We start from the raw sequence: 24873 nt of genomic DNA, 5'->3' as shown, positions 1-24873 counted from the left end.
CTGATTGAGTTCAATATGACTTACTCCCAGTAAGGGTCCCTACAATTATGGCCTAAGTAGCTCGTAAGAAGCATAATTTCTCAGCCTTTGTGACTTCCCTGTGTATAACTCTTCCAGTGTCTAAAGGTTATCCCATATATACAGAGTTTGTCCTTGGAAATATGACACAAAATTCGTTCATTTACTGTTTGTCTTTTTTTTGTATTTGTTTTTGGGTTCTTGTGGTGGTTGTTGCATATGATTTTGATAATAAAAAGAGATGTGTCCACCATTTCTATGTCTATGATCTTTTTTTTCATTGTAATGTTTGTGTTTTGGTTGATAAACAGCTACTTGATTTTCATTTGGAATTTGTGTTTTCATTGTTTTTCTTTTACATTTCTTTTGCTCATGGGTTTCAGAAGATGATGCTTATGTTGACAAACTGCTCACGTTTGAAAGGCATTGTGAAACTCCTGCAGGTACTGTACTAGCAGAGTGGTTTCAAGAAATCTGGATTTAAAATCCTAGCCATTGTCATCTGAATGCTTCCTTCACTGCCACCCTCACCACCATGAGTGTCAAGTGCATACAAATATATACTTATTTGTAAAAGAGATGCAGCATATAGCATGCCAGTTTCCCATGAAACAATGGCAAGAGTTTTGGAGAGGTGATAAATTTTTGACTTGTGGTTCTTTTTTATGTAAGGTATAATGCTGCTACTCAAGAGCAGGTCTTTCCCATATGTATATTCTGCCTACCCAGCTCTTCCTTCATTTTACAGGACTAGAGTTCCAGGGAAGCTTACAAGGCCAGATGTGCTTAGTTTCAGCAGAAGTATTTCCTTAGGTGTTTTCAGTTTGTTTAACATGTACCCTGGGCTCTTTAAAATATTGTGAGTCAAAGTAACTGGTAATTTTTGACTAGGAGAGAGAAAAGGGTAACTTTAAATATCAATTTATTGGCTCAGTTTGGAATTTTATCAAATAATGCGGTTCAGTCAAATCATGCACTTAACCAACATTACAGAAATCCTACCCAGTTAGTTAATCCAAATTTAGCATCTTTAGGGGAAACTGTCAAACCAGAGATTAATGCCACCTTTGGAAGCCCACCCATACAACATACTTTCAGAGTTATAATGCATGCTTATCTCAAGAGCATGTGAGTGCCAGAATCATTGCCATGTTTTCCCCTTACCAGCCTTTTTTTTTTCAAGACAGGTTGATGTAATAAAGTTTAGTGCTACATTTTCAGATGTTGTTTTCATACCCAGAGGCATCTTCCAACATTACAGCAGCATCTTTAAAATAGAGAGAAGGCTTTATGTGACAAATTCCACCCATAGCTAGTACATCAAAAAACAACAACAACAACCATACTACAACAACCATACTACATATTCTGTTGTTGCATCAACAGAACACTTTTCACACCCTCCACGCACAAACACGTAGGCAGCAATCCAGTGGGCAAAAACTATCTCCATTTAGGATTCCATAGCTTGCCATTTTTTAATTTTATTTTTTTGCTTTCTGTTTCCCAAAATAAAACAAGAAAATTGTTTTAAACTCCCTTCTACTCTCCCTTGCACGTTAACAGCTCACAGCGCCTCTTCCTCCCCTGTAGTGAGATTAATAACCTGCTTCTGTGACTTACACTTATGTCCTTCTCTCTCCCTTCTCCTTAACCTTTCCCATCCCGCTTCAACTCCTGGCCATACAGAGAATGAACAGCCTTCCCTCGTCTGGTTTGACAGAGGAAAGTTTTATTTGACTTTTGAAGGTAAGTAGTGCATAGCATACTGGGTTGGAACTTTAAGCCCCCACTTTGCTCTTATTATTTAATAGAAGCCCTTTGGTTTCCTACAAACAAAAAACAAACAAACCCATTCTACCTTTCTGTATGGTAATGCTATGGCTACTTAGATGACATGACGAGTTCAATCAGAATCATTTTAAAATTTGATTTGTACAACTGTGTCCCTTCAATTGTTATAATTTAAAGGGGGAATGGGGAAATATTAAATAATTGTTGTTGGTTTTTTTATTTAAAAAATCATCTTCTGGAGTTACTGATTATCAAAGAACTTGACTCTGTCAACCAGGGCTTCTTTGTATACACTTTGCAAGCAGTTTTTACACCTTATAGCAGCTACACATTATAAATATAGGTAGAATGTTCTATTGTCCTGTTATCCATTTCTAGAATTTTCCTTGCCATCATATTCTTAACCATGACAATCTCCCATACCCTTAATAAATAGAGTATTTCAGATAAATATGAAAAATACATTCGTATTTAGTGCTTGGGTCATGTATCAACACTGTATTTGACGGGGGCGGTGGATAAAAATAGTATTACAATCTGAATGTTGGTCAGTTAATAAAAGTCAATTATCCCTTTGGTACTTCAGTGTTGTCATTTTAACGTTTATGTAACCTTTTTCCAGCTTGGCTATACAGGAGAGTTAAAGCTTTCCTATATTAAATGTTTGATTTCATGAACCTATTTTATTCTGCGGCAAATAGGGTCTTCTTCTTCTTCTTCTTCTTCTTCTTCTTCTTCTTCTTCTTCTTCTTCTTCTTCGATCACTCGTAGCCAAGTAAGATTATCTTCCATAAACACGGTTTTAACAATGGGTCCGTAAGTGACTGTGGAGGCCAATTCTGGATCCACACGTCCTTCCACAGTGGGGACATTGGTTTCCAGGCAGGAGTTGATCATGGTGTGGATTTGCCAAGCGTGCCTTCCTCTTAGCGCGTTTCTCCCTTGCGTCCTGAGATCGAGTTTCTTCAAAGCCCATGTCACCTTTGGTAAAGGCTGTTCTCCAACTGGAGCACTCGCAGGCCAGTGTTTTCCAGTTGTCAGTGTTTATACTACATTTTTTAAGATTTGCCTTGAGACAGTCTTTAAACCTCTTTTGTTGACCACCAGAATTACGCTCTCAATTTTTAAGTTCGGAATAGAGTAGTTGCTTTGGAAGAGGATCATCAGGCATCCGCACAACATGACCAGTCCAACAAAGTTGATGTTGCAGAATCATTGCTTCGACACTGGTGATCTTTGCTTCTTCCAGTACACTGATATTAATTCGCCTGTCTTCCCAAGTGATGTGTTAAATTTTTTGGAGACACCATTGATGGACTCTTTTGAGGAGTTGGAGATGGCGTTTATAAGTGATCCGTGTTTCACAAGCATATAGTAAGGTTGGTAGTACAATAGCTTTGTAAGCAAGCATTTTGGTTTCCCTGCTCAAACACTCTGCACTTCAATCGGGAGAAAGCCACACTCGCAGAGCTCAGGCTGGATTTCGGCATCAATGTTGGCCCTTGTGGAAAGGTAACTGCCTAGGTAGGAGAAGTGATCAACATTTTCCAACGTTACACCACTAAGTTGGATTTGTGGCACTGCAGAGGGGTTATTTTGTACTTGTTGGTGCAGCACTTTGGTTTTTTTGGATGTTGAGTGATATGCCAAGCTTTTCACAAGCTTTTTCAAAGATATTTAGGATATTTAGGATGGTTTGGAGGTCATCCTCTGAGCGTGCACACACTACGTTGTCATCAGCATACTGAAGCTCTATGACGGAAGTTACGGTAACTTTACTTTGTGCTTTCAGCCTGCTCATATTGAAGAGCTTTCCATCTGTTCGATATATCATTTCTACTCTGGTGGGGAGTTTCCCGTCAACAAAGTGTAGGATCATGGCAATGAAAATAATGAATAAGAGTTGGGGCAATAATGCAACCCTGTTTAACACCTGATCCCACTGTGAATGGTTCACTTTGAGAGTCATTGTTATCTGCAATTGTTGCTGTCATATTATCATGGAGGAGCCAAATGATGTTTACAAATTAATCTGGGCAGCCAATTTTCAGAAGGACAATCCACGGGGCATTACGATTTACAGTGTCGAAAGCCTTAGTCAGATCAATAAACGCCATATACAGGGGTTGGTTTTGCTCTCTGCATATTTCTTGGAGCTGTTGAGCGGTGAAAATCATGTCCACTGTCCCCCTAGAAGGCCGAAAACCATTTCGGGATTCAGGAAGGGTCACCTCAGATATTGTTACCAGACGGTTTGCTAAGATCCTTGCAAGAATTTTGCCAGCCACAGCTAATAGAGAGATGCCTCGATAGTTTCCACAATCAGTTCTGTCACCTTTTTTAGAGATTGATAATTTTGGCATCCCTAAAGTCTGCTGGGATTTCTTCTCTTTTCCAGATTTTTTTGATGAGCTTGTGAAGTTGTTGTGTAAGTTCAATTCCGCCCACTTTGAAGATTTCGGCAGGTATCCCATCAGGTCCACTGGCTTTGTTGTTTTTCATTTGGTTAATAGCTGTACACATCTCTCCCAGATTTGGAGATACTGCAAGAATTGGTTGGCACAACTCAAGTTGTTTTTAGTACCCCAAAAAAGTGTTCCAGAGCATTGTTGAACCTCTTGAACCATGGGAAGGTACTGCAGAGAAGTGGAGGAGAATCAGCAAAATCACCTCGCTCTCCCTTCCCTTTGCAGAAACTCTACAGGTTACCAATCCCTTCCCTCACAGAAGGGGCTCTTCCCTGAATGGAAGGATAGCTTTTTAAACCTTTTCTATGGAATTGCTCCACATATCTTGTTACCTCTAATTCACCTCTGGGGATAAATTTATAAGAAAAAGAAAGTGTACTAGAATGACCGAGTTTCATATGAGCATGAAATGTTGTGGTCTGAAATGGATCTTGTAAGTTAGTTAGCCAACATGGTGCCCTCCAGATGTTCTGGATTACAACTCCCATTATCCCCAGTCATTGGCCATGCTGGCTGGGGCCAATAAAGTTATAACTCAAAATGTTTGAAGGGCACCTGATGAAGATTGAGAAAGCTAAGTTTGATGGCTCTGGAAATATTTTTCTCTTATAAACTAGGTAAAGCGAATGCATCTTTCCTTTCCGTTAAGTCAGCCTCTGCCTAATCTCAACCAGTTATTGATTGGTCCTTGTGATCTGCAAATACCGATACGACCCTTTTAGCCTTCTAAGTTAAAGGAATACCCCCTAATGGTTTATGTACCTTAAATATACTTCACATAACTAACATCATAGTACAACTATTCTGCTATCTATAAAAGTTGTTGCCCATCTGCAAGCAGTTGTTTTTTTAATCCGTCTTGGGGAATTGCCCATATTTGGTGCCGGTTAACTTTAATTTTGTAGGAAAACAGCTATTGGCGGGCGGGGGGACCAGCTTTAATTGACTACATGTTTCTCTCAGCAGTTAATTGTTTGGGCCTATAATCAAGCTAGGCTTGAGAGTCTTGTCAAAAGTAGCACTGAAGCTCTGTAATTTTTTGCACCTGGTTCCCCTCTGTGCTTGTTTTTGGTGCCATGTTGCCAAGGCACTGCTATTTTAAAAAGTGGCGGACCCAGGTAGTGGATCAATCTTCTTTTGTGGATATTGTTTTTGATCTGTGCCTCTGCTGATTTAGTTTTGCATGTTTTATTATATTATATTTTATGTGAACCACCTCAAATTCCTTCAGTAGACAGAACAGCAAGATAAAAATATTTTGAATAAATAAAACAATATTGCCTAAACATGTATAGACCTAACCCAGGGAATCCCTGTCTCCATCCAAATTGGCTCTGTGGATAAAGAACCTGTCTGCACATTAGGGAAAGGCAGCATTCACACATGCACACTCCCAAGCAGACATTGATCTTGCACACTTTTAGCGCATCTGAATAGGGCTTTCATCTCTGACATTTCAGCCTGCCTTTAAAAAGCAAATATGTACAGTGGTTTGATTTCTTGTATTCACAAAGCCTATGATTTCCTGCTATAATAATAATAATAATAATAATAATAATAATAATATAATTAATAATAATAATATTAATAATAATAATAGCCACTCTGGGTGGCTCCCAACAATATACTAAAATATAGAAATCCATCAAACATTAAAAACTTCCCTAAACAGGGCTGCCTTGAGATGCCTTCTAATGCTAGTGATTTCATGATTTAGAATAGTCTTATTGAAGCACTTGCATTGTTAAGTAAACAATTTCTGTCTGTAGGTAAGAATTGTCTACATTTTTTTGGTTTGAATTTGATCAGTTTCCATATATTTTTAAATCTCGCATAATCAGCTCATAAAAAATATAGGCAAATCTCTCAAAATAGGAAATGCCTTATACCTCAGGCTTGAGAATTTTAAAAATGGCCAAAATGCTAAGTCTTGTCACTAGGGCAAAATCACACACAGGTTAGTCCTACCCAGGCACCCCCAAACATTGGCCCTCCAGATGTTTTGGACTACAATTCCCATCTTCCCCGACCATTGGTCCTGTTAGCTAGAGATCATTGGAGTTGTAGGCCAAAACATCTGGAGGGCCGCAGTTTGGGGGTGCCTGGTCCTACCCCTTCTTACCTTGACTCTCTTATGGTTGAATCTGAGAGCCCTAGACTATAAAATATAGTTTTTAAAAGGTCTTCATCAGGTGCCAAAGAGGCATCACATAAACAAACAAACAGACAGACAAACAAAAACAACCACATGTCAATAAAGCCTGTTCAATAAAGCAATTTCAATAACCTGTAAACAAACCCAGCAGAAAAACAGCAAAACTTCAGCAGCAAGAACAATAAGAGCAGATGGTGCAAATTACCAAAAAGCTGGATTGATTTCTTAGTTTCTAATTGGATTTCTTTGACAAAGACTCCTTTCAGCATTGACAGAATACGTTTATTCAAGGCAAGGGGAATAAGCCACAAAGTGTTGGGTATTTTCCTGTAATTGCCCGTTTGTGGGAGGAGGAGTAGAAGAAAGGGAGTGAATGAGAAGTAGGTGGTAAAGAGGAAGCCTGAGGAACTAAGTGAGGGGGACAGGATCCTGCAGATTGTGAAAAGGTTTATCCCCAACCCTCCCTCTCCAAAAAAAGATGGTGATGAAATCCCATCCCAGCAACTGCATCTGTGTCACTATCAGAAGCTGATGAATATCTATGGCAAGGCAGGATATTTGTTTGGATTTCTGCAAAGCTCAAGTTTGTAATACATTTGAAGCCAATTTGCATCCTAAATAGAAGTTGGTTTTTAAGGTTAGAAGCCTGGTAGTTGGTGCTGCTAGACTTGTAGGGCATATTAGCAACGGTAAGCTGAAAGCCTTTATATTTCAGCATAAGAGTTCTTTGAATAACTGTTTCCAGAGGATTCCATTGTTGTGTTTCACAAAGGAAAAGGATTGCATGCTGGATACGGATGAGTATGGAAAAGGAGTCAGAGGAGGGACCATCCTCTATATGAAAATTTTAAGTGTGGGAGAACATAAGGCAAAGGAAATCGTTGTACTGGTGCCGTGTCCCAGTGCACGTGACCCCTTGTCTAGGCCCAGCAGAGGGAGGAGTCAGCCTGCATTCATGTGAGATCTGCAAGATGGGATGGGATGCCCTTTTGTACTAACTGTGCAATTGCTTATAAAGGCACAGTTGTTGCCCAGATGCCAAATGCAAACTGAGCATCATTGGGCAGCCTGCACTATGACCATAAATTTGGTGCTACATGAAGCTCTCAAAACCGGAGCATAGGAAGCTGATTTATACCAAATTAGTTCGTTGGTCTATCTAGCTGTGATTTGGAATGGCTCTCCACCATATTAAACAGCATATCCTATTTGGTAATTGTAATTCATAGTGTTTAATGTTTACATTAAGCCACTGCCATTGTGCTGATGACACCGTTGCTATCTGTTGAAAACAAGCCAATGTCGTGTGGTGGACCCTCTTGGTTGCAGTTTTAGAAACTTGACAGATTCACTCTGTTTGGATAAAGCAGTGTAATACAGAAAGTGAGACAGGTGATGTTTAGTTTACTAAAAAATGAGAGTCCCAAGCAGTCAGCAGTAGTTTGATCTCCCATCCTCTTCTTTAAACTACTGCCTAAAGAAATCTGCTGCCTTTGCAAACCTGCATCCTAAGTAATTATCAATCTCCAACTTTATTGTACTGTAATGTAGTCCCTAGTCGATCCTTAAATTGTAGCCCCTCTGAGTCTGTCATCTGCTGCTGAGTTTTGTATGACACGTAACAAACTGATGCTTAATAAATACTAATATTTGGCAACTACTTTTTACCCCAAGGAGCATATTTGACAGAAATCTCTCATCTACAGATACATTTTGTGAAACTTTATTTCCCCAGCTTTTATGTCTCCACTACAGTAATCCATGCCTCTGAAGTGCTTTGGTTCGTCATGATTGTAAATCACACTACTTGCAAATATCACATGTGAAAGTTACATTGAAATTGCTGCTTCTGCAAATTTATCTCTTCACTTGTTGGGTAGCATTTTAGAAAAACTGTTTTCCATTTAGTGTGAATGTATTTCATTATCTCCAATAGTAACAGTAGTTGGGTTTTTGTTGGGTCCAAAATATTGGTTCCCTACTTTTTCTTTCTCCCCTGAACTTAATTTAATTTTGTCTGCTTAGAAGACATATTCTCAAATCAACTGCTTTGTGAATAAGAAGGCTGGTGTATCAGTTTATGCTTATTGGGTCTTCAAACATTTAAAATGAAGAAGGGTGCTTAAGTCTATGGGACAGCAACTATATCCATCTGAAGTGTGCTGCCTAGCCTCTGCTTGACAATTTCAAAGGTAAAAGAGGTATGAGAAAACTGGCATCTATGGCAACTCATGGGGTTGCAGGTCAACTCTGAGTAAGACCTCCCTCATCCACAATTTGATTATGGATGAGGAGGTTGATCTGGTTTATATCACTGAGACTTGGGTGGGTGAGCAGGTTGGAGTTGGTCACACTGAGCTGTGCCCATCTGGGTACTCAGGTTGGCATCAGGGCAGACTTGAGGGAGGAGGAGGGGAAGTTGCTATGTTCTACAGAAATTCTCTCCCTCTCCCTGTTATCTGTACAGTTGGGGGAATCTAAAGTGTGTGTTCCTAGCATTGGGCAATCAGGACAGATTAGGGATTCTGCTGTCTTACTTCCTGCCTCGCTGCTCAGCTTTCTCGTTGCCTAAGCTTACAGAGCTGGGCTCGGAGGTGGTGTTGTGGACTCCCAGACTGCTGGTTTTGGAGGACTAACATCCATGCTGAGGCGAGTGGCTCTGGGGTGGCTCAGGACTTCATGGCTGCCATGTCTCAACATGTCACCGGTCCAACATATGTGGCAAGCCACACTCTGGACCTTGTTTTCTCAACTGCACAGGTAGAGGGTGATCTGAAAGAAGGGAGCATTGAAATCAGTCTCTGGTCATGGTCAGATCGCTTCCTGTTGAGATTTAGGCTTTCAGCATCTCCCCCCCTCTGCATGAGGATGGTTTGCCCTTGGAGGCTGATGGATCGAGTGGGCTTCCAGGCGGCTCTGGTGGATTTTCTGGCTGACTTGTGCTCCTGTCAAAGTCCTGCCCAGGGCCGGCTCTAGGTAGACCCCCGGTGGCGTGGTGCGCCAGGGCGCCGGGCCGGTAGGCAGGGCACCGAGGGGCGAAGCCGCGCGGAAACCATGCTGCGCCCTGCGAGGGCGGGGGCGCCGGAGCGATCTCCGCCCCTCAGCGCCAGGGCGGCCGACCTGCTCGAGACTGCCCTGGTCCTGCCTGACCTCTGGAACATCTGAATGGCTTGAACCGTTGATGCAATTGCCCCTGACCTGCTCCTTCTGCTTCATGGAGCCCATTTGGCTCCCTGGTATACTCCAGAGCTTAGGGCGAGGAAACACGCTGGACGCAACTGCAAGTGGAGGAAAGATCCAACCAAACAATGGTGAGGGCTTATCATTGAGCCTACCTCTTGGCAGTGAAGGGACAGGAACGAAGGCATGCTTTGCTACCTCCACTGCATCCTCACTATGCCGCCTGACATAGGTTTTCTGGGTAATGCAGGCCTTTTAAAGTCTGGCCTTAGGCAGTTGACAGAACAACAGTAGCATGCTGTGACTTGTTTGCAAAGCATTTTTAGGACAGAATGGCTTACATCTGTTACAGCACGTGAATCCCGAGTTACGTCCAGAGCACTGTCTAGTCTTGTTATGCTGGATAAGTTTCAGTTAGCAAGGCTCAAGAATGTGGGAAAGGTGCTTGGATAGGGTTGCCATATTTCAAACAGTGAAAATCCAAACAGCAAATTTGACACTGCCAACATGGATTTTACGCTGATGGATGCAGTATTCCATATATGCCCAGGAAATTCAACATGTATGGCAACCCAGTGCTTGGATCAGTCAGGGCAACCACTTGTGCTCTCTACCCTTGCCCCTTATGGCTGATTAAAAACTAGCAGAGAGGGGACAGCTGTCTGTTTGATAATTGCAACATAGAGAAGATAGGATTACCTGGCGGGCACTATAGCAGATCTCCATGGTGTGCCCATGGGCTTCAGACTTGGAAGAAAATGTCATCCTCTCTCTTTTTAACCTGCTCTGCACATGTTGAAATAACCATTGTTTTTCCTGTACATACCTCACGGTTCTGAGCAAAAACGAAATTTCAGGTTTAAATTCCCTGTTGTTGTTTGTAAAGAAACATCACAGCTCATACAATTCATAACACTGATATTAAATATAACACCATGTAACCACTCACATTCATTCAACAACTAAACAGGCAATTTTATGTTAATTGATACTGTTATTTCCATGATGATTGCTTCATAATTGGTACACACTTGAACCAATTAATTTTACTTAGCCATGTAATTTTATCTTGACTATTTTGAATTGATTTATTCACAGCGTACTCTGAAATTTTGCTGGTTCTGTCTATCTCTGTTTGTCCCTAAGCAATAAAAACATAACAGTATAAAATAATAAAATTTCAAGGCTACAAAACCCCAGTGCCTTAACCCTACTTCTCACTTTGATGTGCTGAGCATCAAAATACATTTCAACGTCTGAGTTTATTTTCATATTTTGATTAGTATTTGGAGTTGTATAATTGTGATATTAACAATGAGCTTTTCATTCTTAGCTCTTATTTATTAATACTCTTCATATTCACTGCACAATTTGTACAATGACATTTTGTACTATTAAAGCTATAATAGATGTACTTTGTACCTGTCTAAAAGGGATGGCATGAATAGGCTACAAGACAGAATTTACGCAAGTAGCTTTTATTAGTTGCCTAAGGGCCAAAACTACACATGATGGGCAATTCTCTAATTCTTCTTCCTTGTTGAGCAGCTAGGAAACCAAAGCTTTGAGCAGAGAACCAGAACAGGGAGGGGCTGAAAAATGATTTCCTTTTCTACTGCTTATTTCCTCAGAATCTCCCCCTGGCAGGGAAAGCCCAGGTTAAAAGAGCAGTTTTCAGCAAATGGCAAGAATGGTTAGGATTAAGCAGCCTCTCCTTTTCATTTTCCATTTCAGCTTCCCATGGCTGCTGCTTATTCAGGAAGAAAGTGGGAGGGAGAAATATGGAACTTGCTATACATCCATAACAATGATTTGCTTACATACATGCTAGTTCTCCCTACATGAGAATTTACAGCCTTGTGGTTTTGATCCATTTGTTCATGCTGCACACAGCAATGGCAAAGGTTGCTTAAAAACACAAGGCGAACATGCCCCTGTGAATGATGTTTTGAACTATTTGCACCTGCTATGAACTGCAAGTCTATAATCTTTTTTGTTTGTTGTTGTGCTATGAATCTGGATGTGAAAGAGTGGGGAGATATGAATGCCTATGGTCTGTTTAAGACCACTTGTGCATTAATTACCTCAGAGTGACTAAATATGACCCGACTTTAACTGTTCTTTAATTGTTCTTCCAGGTCAAGTGTCAATTCCAGAACAAGCCAGGGTGATAACCTGGATAAATACTGCTTTTGAGTCTTAGACTGCTCACCAGTGAAAATGGTCCTGTGGTCTAGGTCTCAACTCTACATCTGTAAGATGTGAATAAGAATTATCTATCTTATTGAATGGCTGTGAGGATGATTAAGGATTGCAAATCACTTTATACAAGGAGAATATACTGCATGATGATTAAAAAAAGCAAATGCAGGTAACATAAACAGAAGCATAGCTTCCAGGTCACAAGAAGTAATAGTTCTACCCTATTTTTCTGCTGGTCAGCCAGCATTTGAGTAACAGTCTTCAAATATCTTCAGGGCCCTCATGCAGAAGATGGGATGAACTTGTTCTCTTTTGTTCCAGAGAGTAGAACTAGAACCAATGGGTGGAAATTACAAGGGAGCAGATTTTGGCTAAGCATTGGGAGAGGCCACCTAATGGCAAGAACAGTTCTAGACTGTTATAACAGTAAGGACTGGAACATACTGTCTTGGGAGGTTGTGGCTATCCATTGGGGACACAGGAAATGCTTCGTGCATTACGCAGCCTGCATTGTGTAGGGGGTTGGACTATGGCATGAGTAGGCAAACTAAGGCCCGGGGGCCGGATCCAGCCCAATCACCTTCTAAATCCGGCCCGCGGACGGTCTGGGAATCAGTGTGTTTTTACATGAGTAGAATGTGTGCTTCTATTTAAAATGCATCTCTGGGTTATTTGTGGGGCATAGGAATTTGTTCACACACACCCCTTCAAAATAGAGTCTCCCCCCCCCAATAAGGTCTGAGGGACAGTGGACCAGCCCCCTGCTGAAAAAGTTTGCTGACCCCTGTTCTATGGTGTAAATAAAGCATAAAATGAAAGTTTGGTGAAAAATTACACTTGCCTAATTCTATCAAGAAGAATAGCTATGGAGAAACAACTTATATCCTTTATAATTTCTTTGCTTGATCTAAAACTACCTGGACAAATTGCATAGGAATGCACATTCAGAACCACATGGGCAGATTGCTGAGGGATTCACATTCAAATATACTTTAGCATTACACGTATGTACATCTAATGTACAGCAATGGCAGGTGGGCAACTTCACTTTCCAAAGTATTTGTCTAATCCTACAGGAGTTTCTTGCATGAGATTATAAGTGGATCAGGGCCACTTGGTTACTCTTCTGTACATCTAATGGATTTTAAAGATGTACTATAAATAAGGATTTAGACCAAGCTGTGGGTTAAATACAAGATTGAATAATTTGACACGTTGCTATCATAACTGCAAATGACCTATTTATTGAGGGCAGCTAGCTTATGTGTCCTACTGAAACATTTACCTTTTGCACTTGGAGAAGTGACACTTAAAGATGTATTACAGTGGTACCAGCTGAATTTATAACATGGGCAATAAGCAGTGACAACCCAAGCACTACTGAGATGATGAAACTAAATTACACCTTGATGGTTAATGTGACAAATATATCCTTGGGACTTTGGGAGACAGAAAAAGAGGTAAAACCAAATAGTTTTTAATAACTGCTTACCACACATCATACAATTAAAGTATGTGACGTACCCCAGTGAAACAAAAGGGAAGCTTTAATTGTTTAATAGATTTTAATGTCTGTTGGAAGCCAGAATGGCTGGGGAAACCCAGTCAGATGGGCGGGGTTTAAATAATAAATTATCATAATTAATTAAAAGGGGATTGGGAAGAGCTCCAAAACTCTCCAATATGTACGAATGGGCAAATGCAGTTCAATGGAAATAAGGATAAAGTGATGAACGCCTGGGCGAAAAAAATATTCATTTCACATATATGCTCATGGTGTCAGTTTCTCACCAGAAACAAGATTTTAGGGCCATCGTGCATAGTTGGATGAAGACATTGGGCCTTTGTAAAGCAACTGTAAAGAAGGCAAATTCTATGCCAGGAATTAGGAATTTAATTGAAAAAAAAACCTGAGAAAAAGCCTGGTATAATACAGGTAGCAGCTTATAATAGAGAACAATTTAGTCTAAGGAAACTCCCCAGAAGCACTGCAGCTATCAAAATTGGGTTATCCCATTAGCTTCTTTAAAGTGAATGGTTAATCTTAATTATAAAAATAATTCTTCCCTCCCACAACAATCCAGATTCTGTAGTTCATGAAAGATTTGTCACAAAACTTCATAAAATTCCTGACGATGCCTCATGTTAGTTCAGTTCAAACTATTTGTGTACAAACATCACATATATGCAAAGGTATGAATGGTGTTAAAATATCATATTTTGCTGTTATCGGGATGTAGATTTATATGCCTATCCTGTGTTTTTTTTCCATTTCATTTGCATCAGTGGCCAGGGCCAAATGTGATGCTTCTATTATTCTACACATCCATTCCATCTAGTGCATACTAGTTGTCCTGTGTGGAACCGTACTTTTATTGAATTTTACATTTCAAGACAAATATAACTGATCTGCATAAATTTTTTCAAGGTGCAAGCACAAAATGGTTTCTAGTGAGTCTGCAATGTTGCATAGTTGCAGAATACTTGTGGAAACAGGTGCTGTGTCTCTTGAATACCATTGCAAAACATAAATTGTGGCACCCCTAACAAATGACTTGCCACAGCCAGTAAGTAGGAACAATCTCATAATTATAAATATGCTACCTAGAGTTCATCTATATTGGCTCTTCATCTAAAAGTGTGCTGGTTACTGCATCTTTGAAAAGTAAGGGTGCATGCAGCTAGGGATGTAGATCAAATGTTTCAGGACTGGCTGGGGCTCATAGTGAAATTGTCATCTCATTCATTCAGTTTAAATCCTGCACACACTTCATCTACATTTTCTGGGATGCCATCAATTCACAATTGAAGGCCTAGGGACTGAAATATAAACAAAGTCCATAATTTAGCCAGCTGCTTCATCAGTTGTCCAGCTCAACCTATTCTGTCTATGTTCCTAACAAACTAAAGGAGGAATAGAGGACCTCTGGTCCTCAGATCTTGCTGGACTAAAACTTTGATCATCCCTGACCTTTGGCCATGCTGGCTTATTAGAAGTGGAGTCCAGCAACATCTGGAGTGCTATTGGTTCCCCATGCCTGACTATATGAAATCACCCTTAGACTTCATGTGAAAGCTACATAGAATCATCCAGGACAATCTTCTGGGTACCATACCACTTCAGGGTGCCAGTGGAAAATCACATAATTGGATACTTCCCCACATTTAATTTTTTTAAACATAAATGATCGCTGCACATGGAAATCTGTTATAGCAAGAAGGAAGCTAGGTTAGAACCATTTCCCCATTAGGCCTGCTTTCCAAAGGCAAGGATGTTTTGATCTGGGAGCAGATTCTGAATTGGTCTGTTTAACGATGATAGCTTAACTACTTGGAATTATTTTAAAAAATATATCTTCCAGTAGCACCTTAGAGACCAACTAAGTTTGTCATTGGTATGAGCTTTCGTGTACATGCAAACTTCTTCAGATATACTGAAACACGAAAAGCTCATACCAATGACAAACTTAGTTCGTCCCTTAAGGTGCTACTGGAAGGAATTTTTTTATTTTGTTTCGGCTATGGCAGACCAACACGGCTACCTACCTGTACTCGGAATTATATATCTATATCTATATATTTGAATCTATATACCGTATCTATATCCATCCATCCATCCATCCATGCCTTTTGAACCTTCATAGCAAGCTATTATTTGCTAGAGCACCTAAGAATTCATGAGGATATTGGTCCATGTCAGTAGTGTCATTAGGTACAGTATTGCATAAATACATGTGGGACTATTGTAACTGTTGAGTCTATTGTTCAGTCTCATTTTGAGAGGTTGGGCTGAATTTCCAACAGACACATCAAAATTTACCTCCTTGTGATGTATACTTTGATCTTTTCCTCTTTGAAAACCAGGAAACTGTTCCCTTTGGACTTTGTGCATGAAAATAAATAGTTGCAAAATAATAGCTTCAAGCCTGTATAACCCTCTTGGGACCAATATTCCCTAAAATTAAATCATCCTTTGTTCTTTCACTGCTGAAAATATGAACCTTGTGACTCAGAGATTTCTCAGAGGATGAATGGAGGTGCAAAAAGGGTGCAAGCAATCTAATAGTGCATAAAAATGTAATAATGAAAAGAGGGAAAGTAATTAAGAGAATTGGCTTTGTGGTGGGAATGAGCCAAAATGTAGGTCTCTTTCCCCATGGAAAGTCTTCTCCTGCATCCATGTTGATGTTCTTTTAGGGGAAAGCGTAGCTCTCTGTGTGTTCTTAACCTCAGTGGATTACAGTCCACACTATCTCTTTCCAAGGGTGGGACAAGATCAAGATTCAGATATGTTGTGGTTCAGATCACTTTGTTAAAGTGAGAGTTGCAGCATCAGTTTAAGCAAAATGATCGGCAAAGATATGCCACAGTTCAGCAAGATCCCTCCCTTCCTTTTGCAACTTCATTGACAGGAAGTTGAGGGATAGCAGCTTTCCAACAAAGGACCTGCTTTTTCTAGAGGAGCGTCGCTCTTTCAGAGTGAACCTTGCACTCCCTGAAATTTCACATTTTGCTGCAAAATACAAGACCTTTGACATTTTCAGCTTAACTCTGCTGTGTGGATTTCCTTATTAAGGTGAAATGAATCCTAAAGCTTTTTTCATAGCATTGAAAACTGTGTGCAACGAGCGTATGAAGGGGAAGAGTGTCATGCCCACTGTACTGCCTCCTGGTTTATGTGCATTCACCATGTGTCTGTGCACACACAAGTCAGGACCCGTAAGCAGTGGCCATGATCCATCCCATCCTTCTGCATGGCCATTGTACATGGTCTCTCCTCTGTGCTGTGCCTCTTTTCACATGCCCATTAATGTTACTGGAACTTCCAGGCACAGGGAGCAACCAATTTGTGTGTGTGGGGGGGGTTATGTTCTGGACCCCTGCACATGTTGGCAGAGCCCGCGCAAGCATGTCTTGCCCCACTCCTTTTTGTATCATTTTTGGGTCCATTCTGGGTTCAGCATGATGTCTGTGTTTGTGGTCATGCACATAACAGATGCGCTTAAAAGGATTGCTGCCAGTAATCTGATATACAGTAGCTGATATACTGCTGTAGCTCCTCTGAAAATTTCCTTCCTTTATCAGCTATTTAAACAGCTGCAGTAGAAAGAAATGTGATACCGTGAAGTGTTCTCCATTAGCCCGGCTAGGACACATAAGCATTTGGCTTCGCCCCTCCTTCTCCTCCTCCTCCTCCTCCTCCTCCTCCTCCTCCTCCTCCTCCTCCTCCTCCTCCTTCATTGGCAATCACTCGTAGCTAAGTAAGATTGTCTTCCATAAACACGATTTTAACAATGGGTCTGTAAGTGACTGTGGAGGCCAATTCTGGATCCACACATCCTTCCACAATGGAGACATTGGTTTCCAGGCAGGAGTTGATCATGGTGTGGATTTGCCAAGCGTGCCTTCCTCTGAGCGCGTTTCTCCCTTGCGTCCTGAGATCGAGTTTCTTCAAAGCCCATGTCACCTTTGGTAAAGGCTGTTCTCCAACTGGAGTGCTTGCAGTCCAGTGTTTCCCAGTTGTCAGTGTTTATACTACATTTTTTAAGATTCGCCTTGAGACCGTCTTTAAACCTCTTTTGTTGACCACCAGCATTATGCTCTCCATTTTTAAGTTCGGAATAGAGTAGTTGCTTTGGAAGACGATCATCAGGCATCCGCACAACATGACCAGTCCAACGAAGTTGATGTTGAAGAATCATTGCTTCAACACTGGTTATCTTTGCTTCTTCCAGTACACTGATATTAGTTCGCCTGTCTTTCCAAGTGATGTGCAAAAATTTCAGTGACACCGTTGATGGAATCTTTTGAGGAGTTGGCGTTTATAAGTGGTCCATGTTTCACAAGTATATAGTAAGGTTGGTAGTACAATAGCTTTGTAAACAAGCACTTTGGTTTCCCTGCAAATGTCCCGGTCCTCAAACACTCTGCACTTCAATCGATCCAGCCAGTAGGCCCTTTCTTGTATTGCTTCCTGTAATGGTCACTCCGCCTCATCATTATGTAACTTCATTATGTAATAATATGGAAGTCTGTAGCTGGATATGTTTATTTTCCTCTTCCCATTCCTTTCTACCCTCTCTCTTAGATTGTAAGTCATTGTTATACCCTATAAACCACCTTGAGTGCTTTGGCCAGAACAGTAGGAACTAGACATAAGCTAAATTGCAACCTTTTCCTTTGAAGACTAAACGGGTGTGTTTTAAATAGACTTTTATGGCGTGAAAGTCCCCTTAGGGAGTTCTGCTATTATATGCATGGTCCTTTTATACACCATGGCAGGGGCAGTTTCAGCATTTCACACAGTGCTGCCGTTGGAGGTGGAATCACAAAGGCCAGTCATCATCTGTCCTCTAGCAAAAGAGTGCTAGAGAAGAGACATGCAAGCCTCATGCAGAAGCAGTGTTGGAGCCTGCCATGTGAAGCGTAATATCTGCACATTAAATTTCATGGTGGCTGAATCTTCATCAAACCAAGTTCTGTGTATCCCAGTGGGGAAAATATATTCCCCGTATCTTGTCTTTGTTTCAAATCAGAAGTACTTTCGATAATTTAAATATTTGACCAGAATAAGGACAATTTTCAACAATACAATAGTAGAAAATGTAATGTAAAACACACTAGAAAATTAACTTTCTTTTTGTAATTGTCATATTTATCCCTTGTATATCATAAGGTTGCGTGGCTGATAATGACTGAAGAGGACATGACTATGTAGAGGTGTTCATTTAAAGATGGATGTTCTTTTCCAAGAGTGCTGGGGAAACATTTTCCCAGGTTTCGTTAGCCACATTAAGAGATTTTAAATTAAGCAGGCTCTCCTCAGATGAATAGGCAATGCTGATCATGACACAGTGTGAACTGCTTTGGGGGGAAAGGTGTCTGTCTGCAACATCATGATGGTAATTGTTTTCCTTGCTGGCCTCCTAACTCCTGCCAGAGATAATTTGCATAAGTGGTAAACAGATAACCCACAACCTGCTGCATACTGAATTATTTCAACAGTAGCACCCCATAGCAGGGTAAAAGAAACAATAGGAAAGCTTGGGTATATATTACAAAGCATTTAGTGCTACTTTTTCTAGCTAGACAGCCAGCCAAACGTTTTAAAAATCTCTTTTGAAATGTACTCTGTATGGCAATTCTATATGTATTCCTATCTGTTTCTGTGTGAGAAAAGGGACAGAGACTAGGAAGTGTAATCTGATTTACATGGTGGATTTAGTCATATCATGATTTCTACTCAGAAGGACCTTTAGGGCGTTCCCCCTCCCCATCCTTTGAAGAAGAAGAAGAAGAAGAAATGTCCCAATCACTTACGGAAGTAGCTTATTTAGTAAGGTGTTTGGGTGCTACTGCAGACAAACGGGCTGAATGCCATTTTAAGCTCCTGATTGTGAACTGGCATGATTTGTGGGAATTGGTCTCGCCGGCCAAATTGGGACTTAATTAGCCCCACCAGCTAGAAGCTCCTCGCCGCTCCCCAAGAAGGGGAAGAAGGGAGGTTCATTGTGATCTCCACCCCCCCCCCACCAGATGATTCTTGTTATTATGTCCAGCCCAACAACAACTATCTTTTACTTAAGGATTATTTCAGCATGTGGCATTGTACTAGTCATATGATTCATTTAAATTTACCACATTCTTTGGCACAGTCTATTTTGTAATACTTTGAAACTTGTTGGTGTGGGGAAAACTTTTAAAAATAGTTTCATTTTGCTGTTTGTTTAGACCTCGTAATCTGACATTCCTTTGGTCTTGATGGAGGTATTGAAGAAACCTCTCTCTCTCTTTTCATCATTAAGCTCTGGAATAGACTTGGAACCTAGTTGGAATTAATAGACTGGTCTTTTCTTCCATATTTATATAGTCATGGTGGGAATAGATACATAAGGAAGGCACTTCAGAGGAAGAAGCAGTGGAGGCAGGTCCATTACAGTGAATGGGGCACTCCCCCACGAACCTCAGCCAGCCCTTCTTACAGACTCTGTCTGTCATTGACTCCAACTCCACTTATTGTATGTCTCCCTGCTTTCTGCCCTACCAGTCCTGAAGGGCAGAAGCCACCACCAGAGGGAAGTCTAAAATATGCTTCTTGCAGTTCGTCTACCAAGTACTTGCTCCTCTTTAGATTTCAACCTTTCCGTCTTAATGAGAGATAACCCTACCAGCCTATGTGGAGATTAGTTGTGTTCCAGTGAGAAATGAAAACTGTATTTTTTTTCTAACTTTCTAGGTGTTTGCACAACTTTTCTATTATTCTCTGCATTCTGGAATACCTGTTGAAATAAAGGGAGAATTGCATTGGATTTTTACTTTCTTGAGCAACTAAATATATTGTTAATCCTCTGGAGACTTACTGTATTTTTCCGTCTATAAGATGCCTCCATGTATAAGGCGCCCCCTATTTTTGGGGACTCAGATTTAAGAAAATGGGGGGAGATGCCCTGTGTATAAGACACCCCCCTCATTTTTGACATTATTTTTAGGGGGGGGGACCTAGTCTTATACATGAAAAAATACAGTACTTACAGTAAGGCAAAACCATGGGGGTGTGATATCCGAAAACACATATCTACTCTGCACATGACTTAGTCAGATAACCCCAATGGTATCGATCACATCTGCTCACAGTGGGAGAATACATGCAATTATTTTTTGTTCTTTTGTCATTGCAATCGCTGTTTCTTTTGAGCCAGACCCAGATAAAGCATCACATCTTCAGCTAGCTTTTGGTTCAGCATGACTTTCTGTTGAGCATCTGCAAATGCCCAGGGATTCAGTGGAAATAGGGGTTCAATACACATAAATAAAAATAAATTTCCCTTTTGCCTAGGCTGCTGCTTTTTTCTCTTACGTCAGTGTGATATTTGAGAGTTAAAATGTGTGCAGGCTTCCAGAATGATCACACTAATGCTTATTTTATCAAAATGTTTGGGATATTATTGGAAGAGACTCTTAATTCATACAATTTTTAACTATTGTAATATCCATTGAGCAACTTGCGATATCTCTGCCAAACATTAATTGAAGGCATAAGGCAATTCTTGCCAAATATGTTCCTCTGTGATTCCATTCTGAGTAAACAAGGCATTTCATCTACTCTTCAATTGAATACGTTTTTCCCTGCAGTAATTTACTCCTCTAAAGGCCAAACTAGGTGTGATGGGGCTGCCATATGTATGTTATCCATATGTCTGCCCTGTTCACCTATAAATCATGGTTAGGAGGCATTATGTGAAAAGGAGTGCATGAGGGAGAAGAGCAAAAGTTGTCTCTCCTCCACTTTATATTTCTGTACTCCAGAGCTTTCATTTTCTTCCAGGTTGGCTTAGTTCCAGTAGTAGAACTGGACAGAGAAAACAACTTAAAGCAATGGAGTCCAGCAACATCGAGTGGAAGAGAATGTAGGTTTTCCTTTCCTGTGTCCCTTTCTTCAGCACCCCCTAGAAGGGTTGCCATATGTCCGGAATCTCCCGAACATATCCGGAATACTGCAGTCAGAAGCAGTGCCCAGGCGGAAATTGTTAAAATGTCCGGGAAAATCCATACACATGTCGATCCATGTCAGCAGTGTTGTTTTTTGCCAATGTTCCTGAAACATAACTCCAAAATGACATTTTTTGGGGGGGGGATTTTTGCCAAAGAAAGCTCAACAACTTTGGTGATGGCAGCCCAACCCCCACCCCTCTTTATATGTGAATGGGACAGACATTTGGGCAGCTTGCCCAACATACCTAGTTTGGCCTTAATAAATGCTGAAAGAGCAGTTTTATACAGGGCCTCTTTGGGACTTTATGGGATTCTTACTTAACTGTCCAAAGAGGAATAGGTAAGTGAGACCCTTCATTCACCCACAGCCGCCCCTGCTTTGTTGTTTTTTCCTTCCTTGAACATCAGTAATTGTGTCCATGGGAAAGATCTATCTCTGGATAGGCAATTGAAATCAGCTTTCCAAGAAAAGTCCAGGCACTGAAATACTGCAAGTCACCAAACCGAATGAAATAATGAATTAGAAGGTTTCTAGTGCATTAAATAAACCCAGACAAAACAAATTATCCACATTCTCAAGTAGCCATTTTAAGTGTTCGAAAAACAAGAACCAACCATGATGATCACCAGGATAGATACTCCACCCTTTTAAACAAACAAATAATTAACGTGCCTGATGAACTCTGCCTTTTGAGTGCAGGACTGCACATGTACCCTGTTTTAAATGAGGAGGTGGTCTTCCTGCAAGTTAGCTATTACCCCATACAGTCAAAGGTACATCTTTTACCCCCTCCCATTGGGGGGGGCACAAAGTTAGTGTCAGACAAGGGGCACCTCCAGACAACCTGTTTATTGAGCTTTTTTCTGATTTGTTTTTGTGGAGGTTATACAACACCCACTGTTTATTGAACATTCATCCTGATTTTTTGTTCAGGTTTTACGACTTCCTGTCAATTATCACACACTTTCTAATGTGTTTCCCCCTTCGCTTTTCTTACCCGAAAAGACTGCAGTTGTTTTTATTTTTAAAAAGTGGGTTTGTTGCGCAAGAGTGCTTTAATTCACCTGAATTGCTCAAATCTAAATTTTCCAGTACCCGGTATGTAATTGAATCCCTCCGGCAAAATAGTGCCAGTCTGGAAGAAAACTAACACTACACTAGCACCAGTACTAAAAACATTTTTAAATCATCTTGCTAACTGCACTGCATCGCCTGCACTTCTTGTCTCTTGTGTTCTGTCTTGATGGAGTCACAGGTTTCAGCTAATTTTTCTTCCCAGAAGTTCCCTTTCAACAAAATTACATTGATTATTCTCTTATTCACTGTAGATAGATTGCTCTGGTGCTGAAGTAAAGCACCACCTAGAATTTGACATACAGTCATATCACTAAAACAAAGCTCTATTTTAATTAAAAGGCAGCAGAAGTTCGAAACTGTACCTGGCTTGGATTAAACACACACACACACACACTGCTACTAACAGTGATTAAAAGCTTTGGTTTTGATTTTTTGCTTAGAGAAAAACGTAAGTATTTTTTTAGACCAGAATCAAAGTTGACGTAATTTGCCAGTATAGTGCTTTATTTGCAAAATGAATGTTTTTGCCTTCTCTTTGGATTTCTCTGCTCTCCCCCTTGATGGAGTTAACTTGATGCAATCGAAAAGGTTTCTGTGTGCATAAAAAGTGACTATTTTTCATTGGTTTCAGGCTCTTCTAGAGGACCCAGCCCCTTAACAATGGGTGCACAAGACACTCTGCCCGTAGCTGCAGCTTTCACTGAAACAGTTAATGCATACTTCAAAGGAGCAGATCCTAACAAGTAGGTATCAAATTGTTATTCCCCACCCCCCACCCCCATCTCTTCCCCATACAATAATAGACAGTTTAGGGTTGGTCTTACAGTTAGGGCATGCACACCTTTACTGCTTCCTCTGCATTCAGTGTACTCCCACTGCTAGTCCCCCCCCTCCAAAGCCAAATTCACCCGACCTTAGTCACAATCCATATGGATGCTGTAGCTTCTTGACAAATGCTGTTGTTGCATTTCCCTCTCTCAATTGAACTTCAGTCCAGCTGCATTCACTTAGTGCTTTAAGAATGGCGTGTACATTTGAGAAGGCAGGGAAACAAAAAAGGCCATACTCCTTGGCTGAATGCATAACTGATCCCCCTCTCTGGTATGAACAGCACTGTGCAAATGTGGTTTCAAATGCAGCAGTGGGAAACAACCTCACTGAATTTTAAACTGCTGGTGTGAACATCACCTTAGGTGGGCCGCACATTAGGAACTGGTGATGTAAAACCAGCAACAAAGTTGGAGAAAATATTCTTTTCCAGCTAACAAATAATTCAGTAAATAAGTACTGAGTGGGGAGAGGACACAGGGATCAGTTGTTTTGCAAAAAAGGGGACCTTAGCATGATGCAATCAGAGTTCTGTTGAATGCTTTCATAAATTAGGGAATGCTGATATTACTGTGCCAAGAGAAAAACCAAATACTCCAGCTTCTCAATCTTCAGCGTGGTTGGGGTATTTAAATATCATCTGATCTTCAGTGAAGTATGACTGTAATCTGGTATGTTGGTTTGCTGTTTTTATTTCATTTCACAACTCCATATTACTTTTCTTTTTCTCTGTTACTTATCTGTTTTTCCAGTGCCTACACATTTTTGTATGCAACAAAAAATCAAATAAAAAGTTTTCTTTCCTCCAAGTATAGGGAAATGTACCTGAATGAATTGTTCTCTTTCTCTACGTTTCTTTTGATATTAAAGATGCATAGTGAAAATTACTGGAGAGATGGTGCTGTCGTTTCCTGCAGGAATTACTAGACATTTTGCCAATAATCCCGCCCCTGCTGTTCTAACATTCCGTGTAACAAATTACAACAGGTTAGAACACGTCTTGCCAAACCCCCAACTGCTTTGCTGGTAAATATCTTTCTATGTAAACTCTTATAGATTTATAGGGGGAAGTTCTTTTGTAACTTTCGCACAAGAAACTTTGCATAGATCGTAAATAAGATCAATAGCATTCTTAATTTATAAATATCTAAAACTTTTCTGTATATATTTTTGTATGTCAAAAACATACAAAAGTACCTGTGGAGTTTATACTTTGTTGTTGAAATGGTAACTCTCACAATGTTTTCTTTTATTGTTGTATAGTGATTTTACAGATGAGCCGCATGCTCATTTGTCAAGCTATTGTCAGAAAGCAAACACAAAATGTTCATGTTGATCACCATCAGCTCGAGCATGGGTCATTCTGAAGCAGCTATAATAGATGACTATTTCGCTTTCCAGTTTTTTGGCAATGCCAAATTCGGCACTTCTAGAAGAAAATGGGACAGTTAACAGTATAGCTAGAAATCTGCTTGCCATTCTTCAGCTTTTCACTATTAATCATCTGATCATTCAGCTATGTTTGCTAGCAGCCAATGCTGCTGAAGACTCTGAATCAGTCTCTGTCTCTCATTTGTTGCATTCAAATTTTGCCCCAGAAAGATCATTACAATTTGACATCATTTCTTAACACAATAAACATGTTACAAATATCTAAC

At 40.4% G+C, this 24873-nt stretch overlaps 1 protein-coding gene across 1 annotated transcript in view; it reads left to right on the top strand.

Moving 5' to 3' along the window:
• SGIP1 (SH3GL interacting endocytic adaptor 1) overlaps positions 1–24245 on the top strand; it is a 106904-nt gene extending 82659 nt beyond the window's left edge. Inside the window, exons 16-18 of the mRNA XM_060277462.1 lie at positions 1708–1767; positions 23019–23130; positions 24086–24245. Of these exons, the coding sequence (XP_060133445.1) occupies positions 1708–1767; positions 23019–23130; positions 24086–24245 (332 nt within the window). The remainder of the gene's footprint in view (positions 1–1707; positions 1768–23018; positions 23131–24085) is intronic.
• Positions 24246–24873: the final 628 nt, after the last annotated feature.

This window comes from Zootoca vivipara, chromosome 7 (assembly GCF_963506605.1).
Source record: "Zootoca vivipara chromosome 7, rZooViv1.1, whole genome shotgun sequence".
Taxonomy (NCBI): domain Eukaryota; kingdom Metazoa; phylum Chordata; class Lepidosauria; order Squamata; family Lacertidae; genus Zootoca; species Zootoca vivipara.
The sequence above is the reverse complement of the archived record's forward strand: the minus strand, read 5'-3'. Positions and strand labels throughout refer to the sequence as shown.